Source organism: Lytechinus pictus, chromosome 8 (genome assembly GCF_037042905.1).
Source record: "Lytechinus pictus isolate F3 Inbred chromosome 8, Lp3.0, whole genome shotgun sequence".
In the NCBI taxonomy this organism is placed as follows: Eukaryota; Metazoa; Echinodermata; class Echinoidea; order Temnopleuroida; family Toxopneustidae; genus Lytechinus; species Lytechinus pictus.
This window is the reverse complement of record NC_087252.1, coordinates 26,320,709-26,342,212: the sequence shown is the minus strand read 5'-3', so window position 1 is coordinate 26,342,212 and position 21,504 is coordinate 26,320,709. Positions and strand designations below refer to the sequence as shown.

Genomic DNA, 21,504 nt, shown 5'->3' with positions numbered 1-21,504 from the left:
ATGCTGCTAGATAGTCGGTTCCTATCCCTTGAATTATTTCCAGTGGTTTCCCTTGCAGGCTAGTACGCATAATTGTTATGCAATCCCTTTCGGCATATCTGGTTTCAATGAGATGCTTGAAGTCGGACTTAAAAGTTTGATATTCTCTAATATCTCCTGAAAACCTGGGTAACTTAGGTTTTTCAACCTGCACCTTACATTGAGTTGCATTTCTTACTCCTCCAGAGCTGATATTTCCAATGCTATTTTTCTCGAGAAAGTCACAAACCTTCGCTTTCACTTGCATGAAGTTATTCATGCAATCTTCTATCCATGCCTGCTCTGATTCATATGCCGAATCATCAAGAAGCTCACAGTATACGTCATGCTTCTCTTCCAGATCCTTGTAGCATTTCTGACATTCCTGAAAGCCCTCATCAACCTCTTTGCTGGATCTTTCACGGTCAATCAGGGCCTGAACTTGATTCAAAGTCCTTGTGAACTTCCCCTTTGCCGACCTCCGCTTCACCTTCAGTTCGCCTGCTCTTTCAGCCATCTTGTCCTTCTTGTACTATTCCCAGAGTATGCGTAGAAATTGAATTTATGGATAGTACAGAACAAGCCGAGATGTGAACCATGGAATTGAGATATTTCTACAGTAGATTTGTAGATTTTATTCAATCTGAAATGATAAAACAAAACAGCATATTTTGAGTCATCTCATCCTGAATTAAAACATGCACTTAAATATGAATATCTTGTGTAACCTGGTCTTGATGCATTTACATTTGTCCATCAAAGTATTACTAAATATTCTGACCAAGATTGACTTTCATTGTTTATAGTAAAAGCATGGATTAAGACTAATATAAACCAACTGAAAGTCTGAATGTAGCAGACAATATCATTTTCTATCAAAATCACTTTTTATATAAAAGGCATAAAAAGTCAATGCCCAATTTTGGCAGGGCGCCAACAACGCATAGTTGAGTCCAACTATGCCGAAACAAATCCCTAATAGCTTTTAAAACTGGTTTTCTCTAAATTAAATGCACATGCAATTATTCATGAACCAAAACTAGTTTTGCCAGAAACTTATTTCTACCTCTTCAAAATACACTTCATGAATTCACCAAATGTTCATGTATCAGACTCATGAACATGTTTTTGTATCCTTTTGTATAGATCTATATTTATGCACTTTCACCTCACAATGAACAACTTGTCTTAAGCATAGATATGCTTTAAAATACAATATAATCTTTGTAATATGAAAATAAACCAGATATTTTGTCTCTTCATTCTCACAAAAAAAGAAGTCTTGTATTTTCATACTTTTGCTTAGATTATGAATCCAAACCGAACTAAACTTCCTGGAAATGTTTATATTCACATTTTCCAACATAACCAGTTGCTTCCAAAAAACTAAACAAAGCTTTCAACTGAAGCTTTTCATTAATTAAATAATCAGATTTTAGACATCTTGAAACTTTTACTTTATAACACAAATTTCAGTTATATGCATTTAAGACAATTGTGATTAGATTTCACACGAGCCTTTTGAGCCAAAAAATTGTCTTCTAACTTCAACCTCTTTTCACGTGTACATTTATAATGAATTTTTACTTCTGTTTTTCGTCAATAACTCTCTTTGAGTTTCTTGTCATAATTATATAATCAACACATTATCTCCCCTATTATCTGATTAATCTACGAAACTTACTTCTATGACGGGACACAAATGAACATTGCTGAATTTTGGACATAAAAGGTGACGAACTGCAGCACCTCCGTTAATTCATGAACGTGAAAATTCTGATGCTGAAGATAACGCACTGCTGTAAATTGACGTGTTGACAAATTTGCTATGGTATCTTTGAGATAGATAATTTAAAACAAACGTTATAATGATTATATGGCGTTTAATCCAAAACAAATCCATTTTTTCCAAAGTTTAATCTTCTCTCCAATTTAGCCTTTCTGAAGGATTAAATTTTCTCATATATTCAGCTTCTTACCAAAACAGACTGAAAAGGGTAATTAGGCCTCTCATGGTAATAAATATTTATGGCACATATATAGGTAAATGTACAGAATCAGCCCCCCCAGTCTTCTTAGGCGTCGAAATAGCCCAGTCTATTTAGGGTAAAGTCGCACTTAACTGTTTGTGAATCAAACCCTTGGCATTTAAAATTCTTTATTTTTTACATTTTTGTTCAGGCGGTCAATGCTTCCCACCGTGTCAGAACAATGGAACCTGTGTCAATAGACGATGTGTGTGTCCACCTGGATTCCAAGGACCAACATGCCAGTATGGTGAGTGTGAGGATGACCTTGGCCCTGTAACATAGAATCTGAGTGTTTGAACATAAGGCTGATTTCTATGATTGATTGCATTAAGTATTGTGTATGATCAATCTTAGAAATCAACGCTACAATCAATCATCAAACTTCATGGTACAGGGCCCAGACATCATTCTCCAACGTTGTGTCAACCGCACCATACGTTGTTACAGTGCATCCCATCCTGTTATTCTGGGAAAAGATTCCCCCGATTGCCTAGAAATGACCAACTATTATGATTCAGATTTTGTCCGACAAGTTGTAAGTTCTGACAATTTCCCTTGGATTTGATTGGTCGAGAAGCGCTGGTCCTATGATAACTGTTGGATAAAATGGGACTTGTCAGAAAAACGTGTGCGGCAAGTCCTTTCATGAAACGCTCCCAAGGTCTTTTTTTTTTTTCACAATTAATAGTTAATTGTCAGTCATCAATTATGGCAATATACGTTATTTTGATTCCGTCAGTATTGAAACTGTCTTTAACTTTTATGATTAACCCATTACCCTCTGGAACGAGATTCAAGATTCTTTTATTGGTCAATGTGTGTATACAAAGAAATTTGGTTTCCGATGGCTTTAACAATAAGTTATACACAAAGACGAAAATACAGTTTATCATAACAATAGGTGATCCCTGCACAAATCCTTTGGGAATTACAGAAATTGTTAGTCAACAGTTTAAATCACAAGTATATATCCTGAGGTGGTCGCTGGTTTGGAGTGCCTGTTATTCATTTCACATCATTTCAAGTTTCATTGCCATTTCTCTTTTAGATGTGAATGAATGCATCGTAACGGACATGAGTCCTTGCAGTGTTCAATGTGTCAACACCTTTGGCAGCTATCATTGCACATGCCCAGTAGGATACCAGCTAGGAGCTGATGGAAGATCATGTAAGTACACGGTCATTTTGAAGGTCATTGTGAAGGTTATTGTGAAGGTTATTATGAAGGTCAATAAGAAGTTCATTCATTTTAAAGAAAATATATGAAATCAGACACATGTTCTTTCAGTGTTCAGTGCGTGAGCACCTTTGGTTGTTATTGCATATACCTTAATACAGGATATCAGCCACAGATGGAAGATCTTGTAAGAATAGCCATTTGAAAGGTCATTGGGAAGATTATTGTGGATGTTATTAGTGAGGTTGATATTGATTCATTTATATTTTATGGAAGTTCAGGCTGTATTTGGTTTTCAAGGTGGATATGAATATCATTATTAATTAATTCATATTGAATTGAAACTTTTAATTAATGTCACTTAGCTTTGAGCTTTTATTAACAAATCAAGTATTTTTTTGGAAACCCAAACTCAAATTTAGAGTTCTTTCTGCAACCTGATATGATCTCTGAAATTAATATGAATGAAAGTGAAATCCCTCCTTTGTTTTACCAGGTACTCTACCTTGCGGAAGGGAATGCGTGAATGGCGGCACCTGTAATAGAGGGGTGTGTGAATGCGCCCCTGGATTCACAGGGACGGATTGCAGTCGGGGTAAGATATCAGTGATTTCTTCTTAATCTGTGTACTACTGGAACTAGTGGTATTCATACAAACTTCATGGGTATTCCAGAAGTCAGTCATTACTCCTTGAATGCTATTGTTACATTTGTTTAATTCTGGGTGAAGACTGATATTTTGATTTTGCATTTGTATTTTTTTCTAAGAAATAGCTACAAATGAACAGAAAGAGAGAGAGAGAAAAAGAAAGATATGTCTGATTAGTGAAATGTATTACTGCCTGTTGTTCTGATTAAAATTCAAAGTGTATTAATTATGAAGAGGTGTTTGTATCTTTAGTGTCTACATCTGCCCTCTCTCCTGGATTTGTTCTTTCGTAATAATTTGAAGGTTTGAAGGACCTTGAAGGCTTTCTCAGGAAGTTTAATACTGTTGAGGCATTTCTGGTGTGCACCCAATGAATTAGATTGCATGCTCAATCTGGAAAAAATAAGTCAGAAAAATCTTGGAACCATTTTGATTCAGGACAAGAGATTTCCGCTTCAAATCCAGCTGGTTTCAAGATTTATATCAGACTTTACGTTAAGATCAAACATCCAGTCTTATTCATTGATTGTAAGTTAAAGAAATGCGTTTACACTATTGATATTAAAATATGAACCTATGCTCTTTGAGGAGGAGCCATGGTGTAGTGGTTCTGACTCTCGCCTTGTAAACAGAGGGTCGTGTGTTCGAATCCCACCGCGGTCTGGCGTCCTTTGACGATGCGTTAATCCACACTTTGCCACTCTCGACCCAGGTGCTAAACGGGTACCAGGTAGGATGTGAAAGTCATCGTAGCTTGTCCAGTACTGTGTGCGCCTCATCGGCGACTCACCGGAATACTCCCAAGGGAGTGGAGGATGTGCACACATTGTGTGCGGGAATGACTGATTGAATCCGATGGCCGGGGTAATAATATATCTGTAAAGTGCTTAGACACGTCATTTCGATGTATGAAGCGCAATATAAAAGCGGATTTTTATCATTATTTGACCAATCCCCTTTTAGATATTGATGAGTGTGCAAGTGGATTGAACCGCTGTCCTGGTGCCTGTCAGAACACCTACGGCAGCTACAGATGTTCCTGTCCTCTAGGGTTCCAGATCTCAACTGATGGAACAGGATGCATTGGTAAGTTAAACAAAAACTCTCTAGGATATTCTGTGCTTTCTCATGCATTTGATTTGGACATTGACATATTGCCCCGTATTCTGAAGTCAGGTTTAACTTAGACCATGGTCTAACTATGGGAAGCCAAAAGCGTCAAAATCTTTATTAAGTTGTATGTTTCTTATTTTTACTGTGCTCTTTCCTGATTCATCGACAGTGAAGACAATCATCTATTTATACTTCCTAGACAATTATGAATGATTTGAGAGCCAAATGAGCTGAAATATGACATCTCTACCATTAGTGATTTATGTTACGATTGGCTTTCCATACTTAAACCACAACTTTAAACCTGAGTTAAGCTAAACTCGACTTCAGAATACGGGCTAGAGTGTGGTAAACTTATACTCTAATAATTAAGCATATTGGTTGTTCAGACAATATGAGATCTGCTGGTGACAAACCAAGAATCTAGAATCTCTTGCTCACTAGAAAGTACATCCTTTTTAAAAAGTTTTGTTGAAACAAAATGCCCAATCAAAGTGTCATCATTATTTTTATAACATTTCTTCATTGGAATATGCAAGTGTTTGCTCATACCAAACTCACTGAATATGATTACCATTATGATGAACCCATTGCCATATAAGTGATGTACTAATGCTGCATAAGTGATTCAATATTGTCATGTGACTTTTTTACCATTTCCATAAAACGATTTACCATTACCGTATAAGTCATTTACCATTACCATATAAGTTACATGTATTTACATGATATTGCTATTATGCAGATTTTGATGAATGCCAGGCAGAAGGATTACAGTGTGCACACCGATGTACCAATCTACCCGGAAGCTATGCCTGTACCTGCCCCATCGGACAACGCCTTGGACCCGATAGATTCTCTTGTATTGGTAAGCTCAAATCTGATCTTTTCAATAGTCTTTTGAATCATGATCTTTTATGAAGAGTTGGGAATCACATCCATATTTGTGGTCACTGTATTCTATTACTAACGTACTTAAGACATTGTATGCCTGCTTTGTATCTTACTTTCCTTTTTATCATTTCCGATACACAATTTGTATCATCCCAAGATTACTTTCAAACTGCTGAAAAGGATTATTCTTTAAATGTTTTAAAGTTCAAGCAAGCTATGTCTGCCGTATCACATGAAACTCTTTCATTATAAACAATTTTTATTTACAGGTACACCCATTGTACATTACCATAGTAATGGAATTGCCAGAAAACAAACAGAATGGCTCATAAAATTGAACATGTGTAATGCGGATACTGATCATCATGGCTTAATTTTAGTTTGTATAAGCTTTGTTTCTTCCAAGGATTGTTTTGTAATCAGTATCAATTTAGTTGCTTCTACTACCCAAACTTTCGATTTCGGCACTAAGCACATGGTGGAATATAAAGAAAACATGTGAAGATAAATTTCAAGCTAATTTGACCTTGACTGTAACTGTATTTCAAGCCGATTCATTTATAGATAAATGATGGTAAATTATGTTGTGTTCTCTTTCAGATGTCCCCTGCATCCCACCATGTGTGAACGGAGGCCAGTGCGTGAGAGGGGCGTGTCAGTGCCCCATTGGTTTCATAGGGGAAGACTGCAGCCAGGGTAAGTTCATATATGATCACTTTCATTCATCTGATAATGTGGATGGTAAGGTTACAGATAGCGTTGACTGTGAGCCTAACAGAATAGAAAAGATTTTCCATCTAGAAACATGTGTTTTATGGACACAAATTAATACATCATTCTCTCTAAATATATGGGTAGAGTGCGGCACGATGATGATTAGTGTCTTGCCAAAGGAAATTACTCTGTAGCTGGGATTTGAAACCATGTTCCTCTGTTAAAAAAGTCTAAAGATGTTAATAGTAAATTGTGGCATAATTTTTTTTGTTTTGTTATTGTTCATTGCTACTTGCCATCTTTCTTTTTTTCATCCCAGAGAGACCATGTGATGATGTGTGCCGCAATGGAGGATTTTGTTACCAAGGGGCGTGTCAGTGTGGTGCAGGATTCACCGGGGAGTTCTGTCAGACAAGAGGTACATGTATTCATATTCTATTTAAACTCCTAAAAAAAGTTTGGAAATCTGAGTTTGGCCATTAATTTATCCAAACTCCCACGTTTACACAATGCATGTTTGATATCATTCAAAAGATCATTTAAGGACGTTCCACAGTTGTGTTTGTGCGCATTATGATCTGCGCATAATTTACACTCTGCGCGCTGACGTCACAATGGATGAACAGGTGATTAATTAGCTGCGGGTATGAGCTGATTTTTCTCATCTTCTGCACTTTAACTGCAGATCCGATGCGCTATTTCATGAAGATAAAAAATTGAATTATTCCATGGACCATTCAAAAAAATATTCTCTACAATTTCAAAATACTTTACTCTGCAGTGCTGCCAAGAATCACGAATATTAACCCGAGTTTGAATAAATGGTAGAGTGGTTTTGATTTTTTTCTTCACATAGATACTAAGCATTCGGCGCATTTTTGGTGTTTTAAAAAGCACATTTGCTCTAATAAAAATGGTGATAGTTTAAAAACAAGCACATGAACCCCTATTTTTGTCTCACCTGCATAGCAGAGTGAGACTATAGGCGCCGCTTTTCCGACGGCGACGGCGGCGGCGGCGGCGGCGGCGGCGGCGATGGCGACGGCGGCGTCAACACCAAATCTTAACCTGAGGTTAAGTTTTTGAAATGACAGCATAACTTAGAAAGTATATGGACCTAGTTCATGAAACTTGGCCATAAGGTTAATCAAGTATTACTGAACATCCTGCCTGAGTTTCATGTCACATGACCAAGGTCAAAGGTCATTTAGGGTCAATGAACTTAGACCATGTTGGGGGAATCAACATCAAAATCTTAACCTAAGGTTAAGTTTTTGAAATGTCATCATAACTTAGAAAATATATGGACCTAGTTCATGAAACTTATACATAAGGTTAATCAAGTATCACTGAACATCCTGCATGAGTTTCACATCACATGACCAAGGTCAAAGGTCATTTAGGGTCAATGAACTTTGGCCGAATTGGGGGTATCTGTTGAATTACCATCATAACTTTGAAAGTTTATGGATCTGATTCATGAAACTTGGACATAATAGTAATCAAGTATTACTGAACATCCTGTGCAAGTTTCAGGTCACATGATCAAGGTCAAAGGTCATTTAGGGTCAATGAACTTTGGCCAAATTGGGGTATTTGTTGAATTACAGCCATAAATTTGAAAGTGTGTTGGTCTAGTTCATAAAACTTGGACATAATAGTAATCAAGTATCACTGAACATCCTGTGCGAGTTTCAGGTCACATGATCAAGTTCAAAGGTCATGTAAGGTCAAAGAACTTTGGCCACGTTGGGGGTATTTGTTGAATTGCCATCATATCTCTATAAGTGTATTGGTCTAGTTCATAAAACGTGGAAATAAGAGTAACCAAGTATCACTGAACATCTTGTGCGAGTTATAGTAGTTTTCAAAATCAGCACTGCTGCTATATTGAATCGCGTGATGCAGGTGAGACGGCCAGAGGCATTCCACTTGTTTAATGTTTGTACCTCTTAGGTATACCTTCCTCTACAACTCTGCAAATTTTGGTGAAAATGACATGGATTTTGAATAAAGTGCAGCATTTATTGTACGTTTGTAGTTTGTTACTGAAATTTTACATTTTTTAGATTGGGATTTTGTTATCTTTTACGCCATTTTTAAGAACTGACAGTGCTGTTAAACTTAAAATTGCAAACACATAGCACTATAAATATATTCTCCATTTTAACGATACAATTATTAACTCTCTTGCGAAATTTGATGACTTTTTCATGTATTTTGACTGAGTAATAGAGGTTTAAACTCATTGTAGTAATCTTGGGCGGTCTAAAAATGCCAAATTCTTTTGAATGCGCAATTCTTAAAAACATCAATTTGGGTGAACTTTGAAGCTCTATAGCAAAAAATCAAGCACATGGACCTATGTTAATTTTTGCATATTTCGAATATTAAGGTTCTAAAGTATCTATGTGCAAAGTTTGGTGAAAATGACATGGATTTCACTTTAACTGTGGAACATCCTTAATTCTCTTTTGTTAATGTTGATGTTAAGGTGCATGGAAAAAAGGAAACAGCTGAGAAATACACTCATCACCACGGAAAAAAAAGAACAGTGACTTTCAATATTGTGTCATTTTGCAACTTTTGAATTTTGACCTTGCCCCACATTTCAAGGCACTGCACCTCCATGTGAACCATAATCATATCATATAGGGTATAAGTTTAAAGAGAATTAAATGATCTATTCATTGGTATCAATCATGCATTAATATTCACTAAAATCGAGGAGGGATTGTTGATCAAAATCAGATTTCCAAACTTTTTTGGAGGGGTTTATATCAAAGAAATTGATTTACGTATACCATGTACATATACTTCTACTACTCCAGCTATGTTGATACGATTGAGAGTTTATTATACGTTGATATCTATATATTCTTAATAGTGTGTGAGCCAGCTTGTATCAACGGAGGGGTGTGCAATGCAGGGGTATGCCAATGCCCTTCAGGGTTCAGCGGGCTCTACTGCCAGGAAAGAGGTAAGTAGGTATTCGCTTCTAAGGAATAAAAGCAAGCCAGCAGTAACCAATCAACAAAGTTCTATGGCTAGCATCTTACTTATTGCATACACCAATACAGAGATTGCATTTGCAGCAATTGCAATTCAACCGCTGACATTATAGACAAATCTCCTAAAATAAATCCATATGTGTTTTAGTATATATGCATATACTGTCTATTTGAGTGATATATTGCATGTTTTTTACCAGATTTGCATCTTAACAAATCTCAAATAAATCCTTGTGTGTGTTTAGTATATGCATATGTGAGTGATATATATCGCATAAAACTGAGAAAGAGAAATTGCACTAAATATATTGTTTTGATGCTTTACCGGGGCCTTTTTCATAAAGATTCACAACTTATTTTTTCTCTTGTACATGTAACTTTGCCGTAATTGCAACTACCATGGAATCCTTGATTGTGATTGGCTGCTGAGCCCTGTTACCACGGTAGTTGCCATAATAGCAATGGGACAATATATTTGTAACTCTTGTATGGAGCAGGCCACTGACTTTCTTATGCTGCAAAATTCTCATAGAGAGTTAATTATTATTTATTAAGAATGTTTAAATATATTCACTGGGCCCTAATTCATAAAAATTTAGTAAGTCTACTTATTTTAAAAAACTGAATGATTACGAGATTTATTAAAGTTTTGTGAATACGGGCCCTGGTGTCTGCTTTTGATATTCTCTACGAAATTATGCATTTTTTATATAAAAATATGAAGGAAAATATATGCATGAGTGATTGATTTTGTATATACAGTGTGTTTGGAGTGCAACTACCAAAGTGCTTTATTTAATCCAAAATCCATTTTATTCATTAATGTGAATGTTATAATGCATTATATTTAGATAACTGCAGTGCTTTTAACATATTTTCTAAATGACAATGCCTGCTTCAATTGCTGAAGAGGATTTCCTATGTGTAATATAATATTTGACATATAAACTCTAGAATCATTAGAGTTGTACGCCTGATTTATTTACTGCAATTTAAATCCTTAAATTAAACTTGAAATTATAAACTGAAAACAAGGGATATGATGTAAATACACATATGCTACCCACATAGATAAACAATTTGTGGCTCTAACTTCATTAATCTTTAGATGACACTCAGAGTGAAACAAGAATGAGAAATTTTGTATTTTCTCAAAAGATCATGACTTTTGATAAGCAGTTTGACAAGTCAAATAAAAATAGAAAAAAGGGGATCGGACGTACAGGAAGTGTTGATTATTTCATGATATTACACCTGAAGCTCTTATCTATGCCATTTTGCACTAGTTCACTCATGAAATACTGCCACTCTATACTCATCTATGCAACCACCCTCACTTGCCATATACATGTATATTGCCCCATTTACATGAAATGCTTATATTTGTTTAAAATGAACTTTCTTTGCTGTTTCAGTGATTTGTTCTGAATCATTCAAAATATGTAGCCGTAATTTCTGTATAAAAGGGAGGTGGAAACTGCCCACTTTCTCAAATCATGTACCATAAAATCAATGAAAACTCACTTATTTACATGTCATAAACTGTGTAAATAGGACAATGTATGGCAAGTGATGGTATACTACTAACAATCAATTTATCTGTCCCGGTACTTATGGGACCTTCCTAGAATTGTCCGTCACTAATTCTAACTCTTGTGAGCTCAAATCTTAGTGACTTTAGACATGCAAAAATTGAAATGAAATTGGAAAAAATGGGAGTCTGATGTGCAAAAAATGTTTGATTATTTCATGGAAATTCCTGTTTAGCATCTTTAGTATCTTGGAAAGGTTTTTTTTTTATTGCACTTCAGCCAAGAGGCTGAATTGTGTACAACTGACAGGCTTGCCAAAGATTTCCATCGTGCACAAACCGATTAGAACCATCAAAATTGAAATAATAACAGGAATAGCTCACCAAATACTGCCACTCTATACACAATTGCGCAACTATAACTACTAACAATGAATTAATCGCTTAGTTACTAATGGTTATATCTATACCAGTGTGCGATCCACCCTGCATGCATGATGGCACCTGTGTTGGGGGTGTGTGCATCTGTCAGCCAGGATTTACAGGAAAAGTTTGCCAAGATTTAGGTAAGTCTTCCCCTCCCAGACCTCTACATCCCTTTCCTTGCTTTCTGCCCTTAAAGGCGACCGCACACCTTACGATTGGTCTGCGACCCGATTTCAGAATAAAATGTAGTAGAATTTGATGCTAATATTGAGACTTGGAATATCTTACTGTGTAATGTTCTAAATCATCGTACGAATACCTATGTTCAAATCTGTGACTATGCTATCATCCTTCTTAGAATAAAAGTGAATTTAATATCTAGTCGTAACGATGTCATAGTTGTCATACAATTGGCTACGATTTGAAACTAATTTGGCCTTTACTCCAAAATAAAAGCTTGCAATCTTAAAAAATGGTTATAATAGTATTCTTTCAATTAATTTTAACCTCAAATAAAATATGTTCCATTCACATCTTCAGAAAATGAGCAAAATGCGATTTGTTCCAAAGTCGGATCGTGAACAGTCGTAAGGTGTGCGGTGGCCTTACAGGGTTGTTTAACTTAATTCTGGATTTAAAACAAATATTTTCCTCTTTTATCTAATGCTGTAAACATGATTACAAACCTTAAAGTAAGACAGTAGTCATGTGACATTTGTAAGCTAATCGGTTGCTTAATTAGTGTGACATTGAGGACTGCAGTCATCAGCGTCCACATGGATGATTAAGTTAACACTGTAGGCTGTGTTACAGTATCCTGTTCTCTGCTAACAAGAAACATCTCTATCCAAGAATAATACAGTAGATGATAGCTGTGATAACAACCCCATTCAACTTGTATTGTAGAATGATCCATGTGAATTATAACCCAAGCTCTGAGTTTAATTTGTGACAAAGTATCCATGCCTAGATAATGGTTATCAAGACATTGCACTTTGCACAGGGCATCATTAATCATATCTTATTCTCATGAAATGCTTTGCTCTGCTGCTCAAATTTCAAATGCACATGAATATGCATATGACTTATATGATATTTTTCTTTGCTTACATACTGACAATGCCTTTTCTTGCCTCATAGCTTTATTGACATCGTAAGTATAGGCTTATATTAAGTCATTGATTTTTTTAATGGATAATAATGATTTCCTTTTCTCTTTGGTTGTCAATAGACTTGTGAGTTTGTTTCATATTTTTTCTAGAGATTTTGTTATTACTTCTCAGGATATCCTTGTAATATGTGTTGTCTTTTCATAATGCCCTTTTATTTTACTTTTAACAATGAACTAAATTAATTGAGAAAAAGTATTACAAAATAACTCTAATTTTGGGTTATTGTACTTTAGTTAACAGATAAAGATGATACATTTTCAATGTAGTTATCATGAAAACTGCAATCAGCTTTTTCTTTCTTACAGATATAGAATCAATGATTGACAAAATGTATAGCTGCAGATAATGTCCCCATTAATACAGAAATATTATTAATTGAAAAGCTTAATGCTTACTGCTTAGTATATTCTGACCCCCACCTCCATAAAGAAATGACTCCCATAAACAAGAGCGCAAGGCTCCTAAAGGTCAATCTTAATTCCCTTTGATTTTTTTTTTGCTGCTCAATACACTCCAATACAGCATCTTAAACATTTGCTTAGTATTGCTCATATTTTTTTGTTTTGCTGTTGTGTTTCATCTGTCTATCTGTCTGTCTTAGCTTGTCTCCTTCCATGCGCTCATGGGGGAACCTGTGTAGATGGTTTATGCCTTTGCTTTGCTGGCTTTACTGGGCCTTATTGTGAAGAGCCAGGTAATACTGAACAAAAGAGAAAAATAATAATCACATAACAGAAGCTCATCTTCATCAAACTCCATTGATTTTCAGAGAATGTAATCAGCAATGGCATCCATGCACTTACCCAAACTCTCAAGCAGTTATCGATATACAAACTTTATTCACAACCATAACATGTGCTCTTTGTAGTAACTTTCATGCATGCTTCTTAAAAAAGCATTTAATTTTTAAATTTGACTATTTCCCTTCGTTAATTTGTTTTCTTAACTGATACTACATATTCACTAATATCCATATCTGATAGAGAGAAACATAAATTTCGTTTTAGTAAGGTTGTACATGTCAGATTTGTATCACATCTTTTTTCTTGTATACTTTATGATGTCATGTTTACTTCTATTTCTGTGTTCCATTTTTAGTGTTGGTTTTTAATTTCACAGTTTCTATGCATTTGCAGAATCTAAAATATTTTTTGATTACTTCACTCTTATTCATTTCACTCTCATTTATTTTTCTAGAATCTATTTTAATGTGATTTTCTTAATTTAGCATTTTTTTCTCTCATTCAACCGAGTTCTTTAGAGACACTACTAAAATATTAATTTTGTTATTTAGCCATTATCTCATTTATATGTTCTCTTATCAGATAATTTATTATTGGGGAATTTCTTTTAGAGTCTGATTGATTTTCTTATCATAGTACATGAAACTTTTTTACATGGCCATTTTATATACATGTAGCTGTTGTTGAGTTATGCATGTTGATATCACACACAACTGGTTATCCTTGTTCTAAGTGATATATTGTATCCTTGTACATATTACCTAGCACCCAGAACATGTTCTGATGTTCTGGAGCTCGTAACACAAAGGTTAGCAATTAATCGTACACTTGATTTTCATGATTAATTGTACTTTGCAGTCAATGCAATCAGTTGTAAAAATGTCTACGATGATTGCTAATCTGTGTGTTACGGGCCCCTGGTCCTGCCTAAAGTCCTGCATACCTTAATGTATAGCTTAATGGAACACTTACCTGATAATGAATTTTTCAACCTAATGTTTCATACCAAATTAAAATTGTTTTGATATATTTTCTATACTAAATAAAAACCTGTACTCTCATTAGCTTATAATCAGAAAATTTTATTGGAATTCTCACGAAGAGGATTGGTTCCAGTCTGTTACTGACTTTTGGCCTGTGCAAGGCCATTTTGACTCCCCTTTGGTGAAAATGCTACCAAAGTATAAAAAAATATTCCAGAATTTGTTATAATGTAAATCATGTCAATATTTAATGGAATACTACTTACTAATCTTTGTAGGTTACATGAAAAATAATAGTCAAAGTCAACAAGAAATTTGTGTATGATGAGTTAATAGAATTCAGACATGCATGTACATGTATATTTGTTGAAAAATATCATAATTTGCTATTACTATTCAATATGATCATCTTGAATCCCTAACTACTACAGTTTGTTGAATGAGAAGTGTGATGTCTATGACCTTTGACCTTTAACCTTTGGATATATTTGTATTGTAGATTGCATCCGACCCTGTCAGAATGGAGGAACATGTAACTTTGGAGCATGTGTGTGTCCCACTGGATATGAGGGTATAGCATGTGAATTAGAAAGTGAGTGTGAAACTACATAATATCAATAACATTTTAATTGCACTTTGTATTGCAGGAGTTTTATTACCTGTAAAGGGTATAGGTTGGCAACAGTTCCCACATGCAATTGTAGACCAAAGTTAAGCCAGACTTAAAAATGTCAGTGCTATGAGAATACTATTAAATATGCTGTATGGTTCATCATTGAGGAAATAAAAATGATTCTGCAGATATTGACTGACTTTTTTTCGTGGCATAAGAGAAGGCAGTCAGCCTCACAGATAATAAATGAACATGTATTTAATTGGTAATTATGGTCAAAGATACTACAAGGGGAAGATCGGACACTTCGACAATTTTTTTAAACGCTCCAAAACGCCTGAAAAATGCTTCTGGGGAAGGGCGCCTAACAGCGTTGAGTAAGTAAACCTTCGCATATTGGCACACGACTGTATAAAACATATGGGGAAAATGAAAGGGGACTTTGGAGAGGGCTCAAGGGTGGCGCATGGGAATAATTCCAACTTTCATTACCAAGAAACCTCTGAAATATATTCATCTCAAATTTAAGGGGGAAAAATTGAAGAAAAAAAAATTGAAATTAAAAAATCATCTATTCCTTCAACCCTTCACCATTTCTCTCATATGTTTTGTACACAACCATCTCGCGATACGCAAAGGTAAATAAAGGTTGTTACTTACTCAAAGCCGTAGGGCGCTCTTCCCGAGCATTTCATTACGCGGGCTATGTACTGTCCAATCTTCCCCTTGTAGTATCTGTGTTATGGTGTATAATTAGTTGATGTAGTCAGCTCTTTAATGAATTAAAAATAATTAATATTTTACACAGCAGCTGTCACTTTGCATTTAGTCTGACCTTAAAATGATTACTTTTATTTGTCTTCTTTCGCAACTTAGCTTGCAACCCCCCTTGTCTGAATGGAGGAACATGTTTCCAAGGCAACTGTGTTTGTCCACTCCACTACTCTGGACTTCAGTGTGAAAGCAGAGGTCAGTTGCAATTTTTTGATAAAAACCTTGATCTCTGAGTCACGTTGAATATATTTTTATTTTGTAGTTTTGCTTTACTGCATTGAACAGGAAGACAATGATGTGTTAAGGCATATTTTTTATATTTTGTCACTATTATGAATGTTATGTTATTTCCAAATTCATGAATGTTGAATTAAACTGAAGGACTTTATACATGTTTGTATGTATCACATGATGTCTTAGCAATTTCAGAGTATATGTTGAAATGAAGATCATTTAATATGTTTCTCTTTGCCCAATATTTTTTTCTTTGTCTTTGCTGAATTATTGATATTTCTCTATGGTAATTCTGGGGAGCTTTAAATTTCACAAACTAGCCAGTGATCCAGAATCCTTTCACCCTTGAGGGTGTGCCCTCCTCCGTATTCATCCATCGTAGGCCAATTACCCCAAATCAGGAGATTCCAAATCATTGATGAAAATTCTTTACCTCCCTGTTACTATGTTCTGTGAGGTGATTGATTTTCAGAGTGCTTGGTCAACAGATGCATACATGATTGGAGTGATAATATATTTTTGCACCGCCTTCTTCCCTCACGTGTTCATAGAATGCTGGCCCCTGTGTCAAAATGGAGGAGTCTGCCTGGATGGATTATGTGAATGCCCCTATGGATATCTTGGCCAGTATTGCCAAATTAGATGTAAGTCTTTTAATCCTTTACAAATCAAATTTAGATCTCCTGATGAATCAAAGTTCTTACAATTTATTGCAAATTTAGTCTAAGTGGATATTGCAAGAAACTTGTAATTATTTCCAAGTAAATTTTTTTCAAGTCATTTTGAAGTTTGAAGCAAATAGGTTTTCTGCAAAAGCCCCTAAATAAACCTCTTTATATACTTTCAAAGGGGTTATCTTTCTTTTTTTTCCATGAAATAAGATTTTTTTTCTTTTTTTCCATGAAATCAAAATCTATATTGCTCTGTTTGAATATGGAAAAAAGCAACTCATGTGTCCTTGTTTGTTTTCTCTGGGTATAGAAGTTTTCATTTTATTATAATTTTGTACTAAAATATAAAAAAAGTAAAAAAAAAAAAATTTTGTTTTCTTTGTATGTCTTGGATATACATGTATATTTAACTGTGTACCAAAATGAAAGTGTGACATTTGCATTTTTTGTTTATTTCTAGAATAGATGTCATAATGTATGGAAAAGGAGTCATAGAGTTACTATGATTTCTGATTATATCTAGAGTAAATTCTTCTATATAGTGATGAAGAAAAATTATTTTTGTCCATTTATTTCATCTTCAACATAATATGAATCAAGTAAATACAGGTAAATCAATACAAATCAATGCGATAAATAAGATTGTATTCTCATCACAGTTGAAATAAATATCTAAATGCAAAGATACATTCAGTAACCAAAATTACGACATTAATAAAAGAACTTTGTGATTCATAATTATATTTATATCTGTATTTATAATTGTGTGTTTTCAGTGGCTGGATGTGAACAGAGACCTTGTCAGAATGGAGGAACATGTGTGAATGGAACCTGTATATGTCATGCATCTTACTCAGGCCCATTCTGTAGCATTGTTGCAATCAGTAAGTCTTCATTTTCTAAAATCTACCAATCTTGTTTCAATAATAGGATTGTGTCTATTTCACACAATTTTTTATGCATTATGGACTAAAAACCAATGTCATGTCATGTAGATTTAGATTGCTCACCCACTGCATTCCTTACACATTTATAAAAGGAATTTGATAATGATCGTAATAGATAAACATGGCAGAACAATTATGGATGATTATAATGATATTAATGTTGAAAATCATATTGGTAATATGAATGATAAAATGATAATCATAATAATAGAACTACAATTGGTGATGAAAAAATACATCAATTATATTGTTTTAATATTTCTATGTCATTTGGTCCCTTGATTTCAGCTCCCTGCGATCCACCATGTTTCAATGGAGGTGTTTGCCTCAATGGCGTGTGTGAATGTGAGGATGGATCGACTGGTCAGTTCTGTCAGCACTCGGCAAGTAAGTACAAAGATAATATTAAAACCCCTTTTGATTGGTGATGAAATTAGAATTCTACTTGAATATTGTTACCTATTGTAACAACTCTAAAGACCCACCTCTTTATTTCCTAATGTATGTATATTATTTGTTATTTAGATGCATAAATGCTTAAAACTCTTTAGTTATTAATTTAGCTCCTGCAATAGACTAGATTGCATAAGTTTAGTTCAATATATATATCATTCTAAAGTCCAATAAATTATTATGCTCTAACTAAATCTAACATTGTATTACTCATAACCCATCATCAACCTAAAGGAAACTAGATATATGAAGCCCTGAATTAGTGTGTTATAAACTGTTCATAAGTTACAAGTGGCTTTATGCTCACAACTGGTGACCTATTACTGAGTGCTATCGTAATTCATTTTGATTCATTTTAATCAGTTGAAATCACATCTTTACTGAATAAATACGTGATTGCAAAGATTATCATTTGTCAAGATTTGTAGAAAAAAATCAGGGTTGTAGGAAAGCTCCTGTGATTATGTTCAAACAGGAGATTTTGTTATTTAGGAAAAGAGTAAGGAAGTTGCTGTGTGCAAAATCATGCTTAACTTATGAACAGCTGTATGAAGCACCTAGCTAGATTGAACTTGATTGAATTGATTTATTTTATATGCAATCTTTTCCTACTTCCTACGCAGGCCTCGAAGCATTCAATATCCACATCTACCCCAACCCTAACAATGATCACATGGTCGGGAAGACAGTGGGCTTCATCTGTGAGACCAACTCAACTAGTATGTCAGACATCCCGCAATGGTACGACCAGAATGATATGCCTATCATAAGCAGAACAGAAGGTAATACATGCTTGTTTATACTACATTGGAAGGTTCAGAATGGGATACCAGAAATATTCCTCAAGTTGGGAAATATTGCAAGAATCATAGATGAGTGCAATATTGACCCTAACGAATAGAATATTTCTGGAATCCCATGAAGAAATATCATCCAATATAATTATCATTTTTAATGTTATTATTAATTAGATCATGCAATATAAAATGATATTGGATAAAAAATTGTATATAAGACTATAATTTTAACAATGCACATATGGTATACAAGTGATGCATGCGCATGAGTTCATTAGGCAATCTATCCTTACGCGAGTTGAGGCTCTGTTAAATCCATTGCACGAAGCCGTTAGGCTGAGTGCAGAGTGCAATGGGTTGAACACAGCCTCAACGAGAGTTGATAGGTCGCATAATGGACGAATGAAGAAATGCATCATTTGGTTTATACAACAAATTTTCTAGATTTTGTTATTTGACAATAGAGAAGAAAAAAGAAAAAAAGCAGATGGAATTAAGACATATTTTACCTTTGACAATTCATTTTCTCTGAAAATATTATTATTTTCTCGGTGTATGAAAGCAGTTAATTGTTTTTGTTCTTTTGTGACGTACACTTTGATTCATGAATCTGAGTGCGCACAGTCAGCCTTTGTTGATGCGCTTACTTCGATGCACGCAAACACACACACACATACAAAATGTACGTACACACCCATGCTTAGTGGTACACACTGAAGGAGAGAGCTCAATTGTGCAATGGAAAAATAAAAAATGCACGGTTGCCGTGCAATGGAAAATAAAATTTGCATGCAGCACAAAATGGATCAAATATTGAATGGCTTTCAACAAATCAAATTACAAGAATCTTTGTATGAGTTTTATAATAAATATTCATGCATTGCAGTAAGGGATTCCCCTGTTTTTAAAAGATTATGTACATTTTAAATTGTTTATCTTGGAATTAAATCCTTGTTCCAGCTGTGTTGTGGTACACCTGTGCAACATTCTATGGACAATATCCATTGAATATGGAAACAATGAATAAAATTGACAGCTGTAGTTGTCAAATGCACCATTCAACAACCAATATTTTCTGTCAAATTTCATTTTGTGCAGCTCCTGGCCACCGAATCTACTATGAACCGATTGCTCAGAATGCTTCCTACCTTATCGTCAAAGATCTCAGTGCTAATGATAGAGGGCGTTATGTATGTGCTGCTGGCCTGACAATGCGTCTTGCTATGACCCTAGTGGTCTATGGTAAGAAATACTGACCTATCAGTTTATCTCCAGATTTTTTAGTCACTGTTGATTTTACACGAGAGTTGTTTGTATGTTATGTAATTTTGTTTGTTTTTATATTTTCTCCTGTCAGTACTATCCCAATCTTTTTCACATCATACATAATAATTGCACTTGAATCTGTGTATCTGTGTGTTCACTTAAATATTCATGGCTGTAATTACACACTTAGGAATTTGTTTTGCTCATTATTGCACATATGCAGTTATGTATAGGCCTATGCATCTATGTTCTAATTGTGTTTATGTAACATACCTGTGATTGATGTAAAAAGATATTTTTTGGTATTATAAAATTCAGTGCATGAGTGCATTCAAACTTTCAGGCATCTCTGAGTACATGTACCTCACCTGCAATTCAAATACTGTATGAAATAGTTTTCACCATTCACTGTATAAATGACCTTACCTGCATTTCATGTATGAATTAGTTTCGCTATTCACTATCTAATGTGCCTCACCTACATGGAATAGTTCTCACTGTATACTGTATGATAGCACGTTATATGCACCTGCTTAGTCCCCCAGTGTCAAGAGCCTTGTCTCAATGGTGGAACTTGCTTCAACAATATTTGCATGTGTCGCAGTGGATTTGAAGGACCACGCTGTGGAATAGAGAGTAAGTGAGACCTTTCTATCGCCCTATTGCCGTAAAACTACAATACATTTTTTTAACAATGTGTTACATTGAAGAATGACCATTCTATATAATGGCAGTTGTGTAGGGTACTATTGTGTATGATTTCTCATTGATGGTAAATGTGCCATCAGTCTTAAATTGCAATCGACTTTAAATCAATGTTAGGTCCTATGAATCCTGCATTTTGTTGCAAATTTATGATTTGTGGTCTGCTTCCTACAACAGATATTGTAATTTGGTATGCTATAGTTACATTTGCTCTTTCTTTTGGATATTTTCTTTTTATTTGCAAATGACAGTGAATAAGTTTCTTTCCAACATGTTATAGTATACTAAGTGAGTTTCAATAAAGAAATGTTTAAAGCAAAATTTCTACAGAACTCCAAGATATATGAAGAAGATATATCTCATAAGGCAGTAGAATTGATGATAGAGTAATTATTGAGTGTCAAGTAAGTGTATCTATTAAAATATACATTAGGCTAATCAAACCTTGTATCTAAAATGTAAGGACTTTAATAGCAGCTCAGAAAAAAACTGCATTTCAGACTTATGACAATTACAGCAATTGGTTTCAATCTCATATTGGTTGAAAACATTCTCCTGATTGCTTTAGAGAGCTATTTTGAGG

General features: G+C 34.7%; 1 protein-coding gene across 1 annotated transcript in view; it reads left to right on the top strand.

Moving 5' to 3' along the window:
* The window catches only part of LOC129266969 (uncharacterized), a 248,295-nt gene that overhangs the window by 29,292 nt on the left and 197,499 nt on the right, over nt 1-21,504 (top strand). The window contains exons 18-35 of the mRNA XM_064104176.1: nt 2,200-2,295; nt 3,097-3,216; nt 3,722-3,820; nt 4,838-4,960; nt 5,733-5,855; nt 6,482-6,577; nt 6,915-7,013; nt 9,483-9,575; nt 11,611-11,703; nt 13,337-13,429; nt 14,961-15,053; nt 15,951-16,043; nt 16,634-16,726; nt 17,530-17,637; nt 17,989-18,087; nt 18,777-18,935; nt 20,049-20,192; nt 20,754-20,852. Of these exons, the coding sequence (XP_063960246.1) occupies nt 2,200-2,295; nt 3,097-3,216; nt 3,722-3,820; nt 4,838-4,960; nt 5,733-5,855; nt 6,482-6,577; nt 6,915-7,013; nt 9,483-9,575; nt 11,611-11,703; nt 13,337-13,429; nt 14,961-15,053; nt 15,951-16,043; nt 16,634-16,726; nt 17,530-17,637; nt 17,989-18,087; nt 18,777-18,935; nt 20,049-20,192; nt 20,754-20,852 (1,923 nt within the window). The remainder of the gene's footprint in view (nt 1-2,199; nt 2,296-3,096; nt 3,217-3,721; nt 3,821-4,837; nt 4,961-5,732; nt 5,856-6,481; nt 6,578-6,914; nt 7,014-9,482; nt 9,576-11,610; nt 11,704-13,336; nt 13,430-14,960; nt 15,054-15,950; nt 16,044-16,633; nt 16,727-17,529; nt 17,638-17,988; nt 18,088-18,776; nt 18,936-20,048; nt 20,193-20,753; nt 20,853-21,504) is intronic.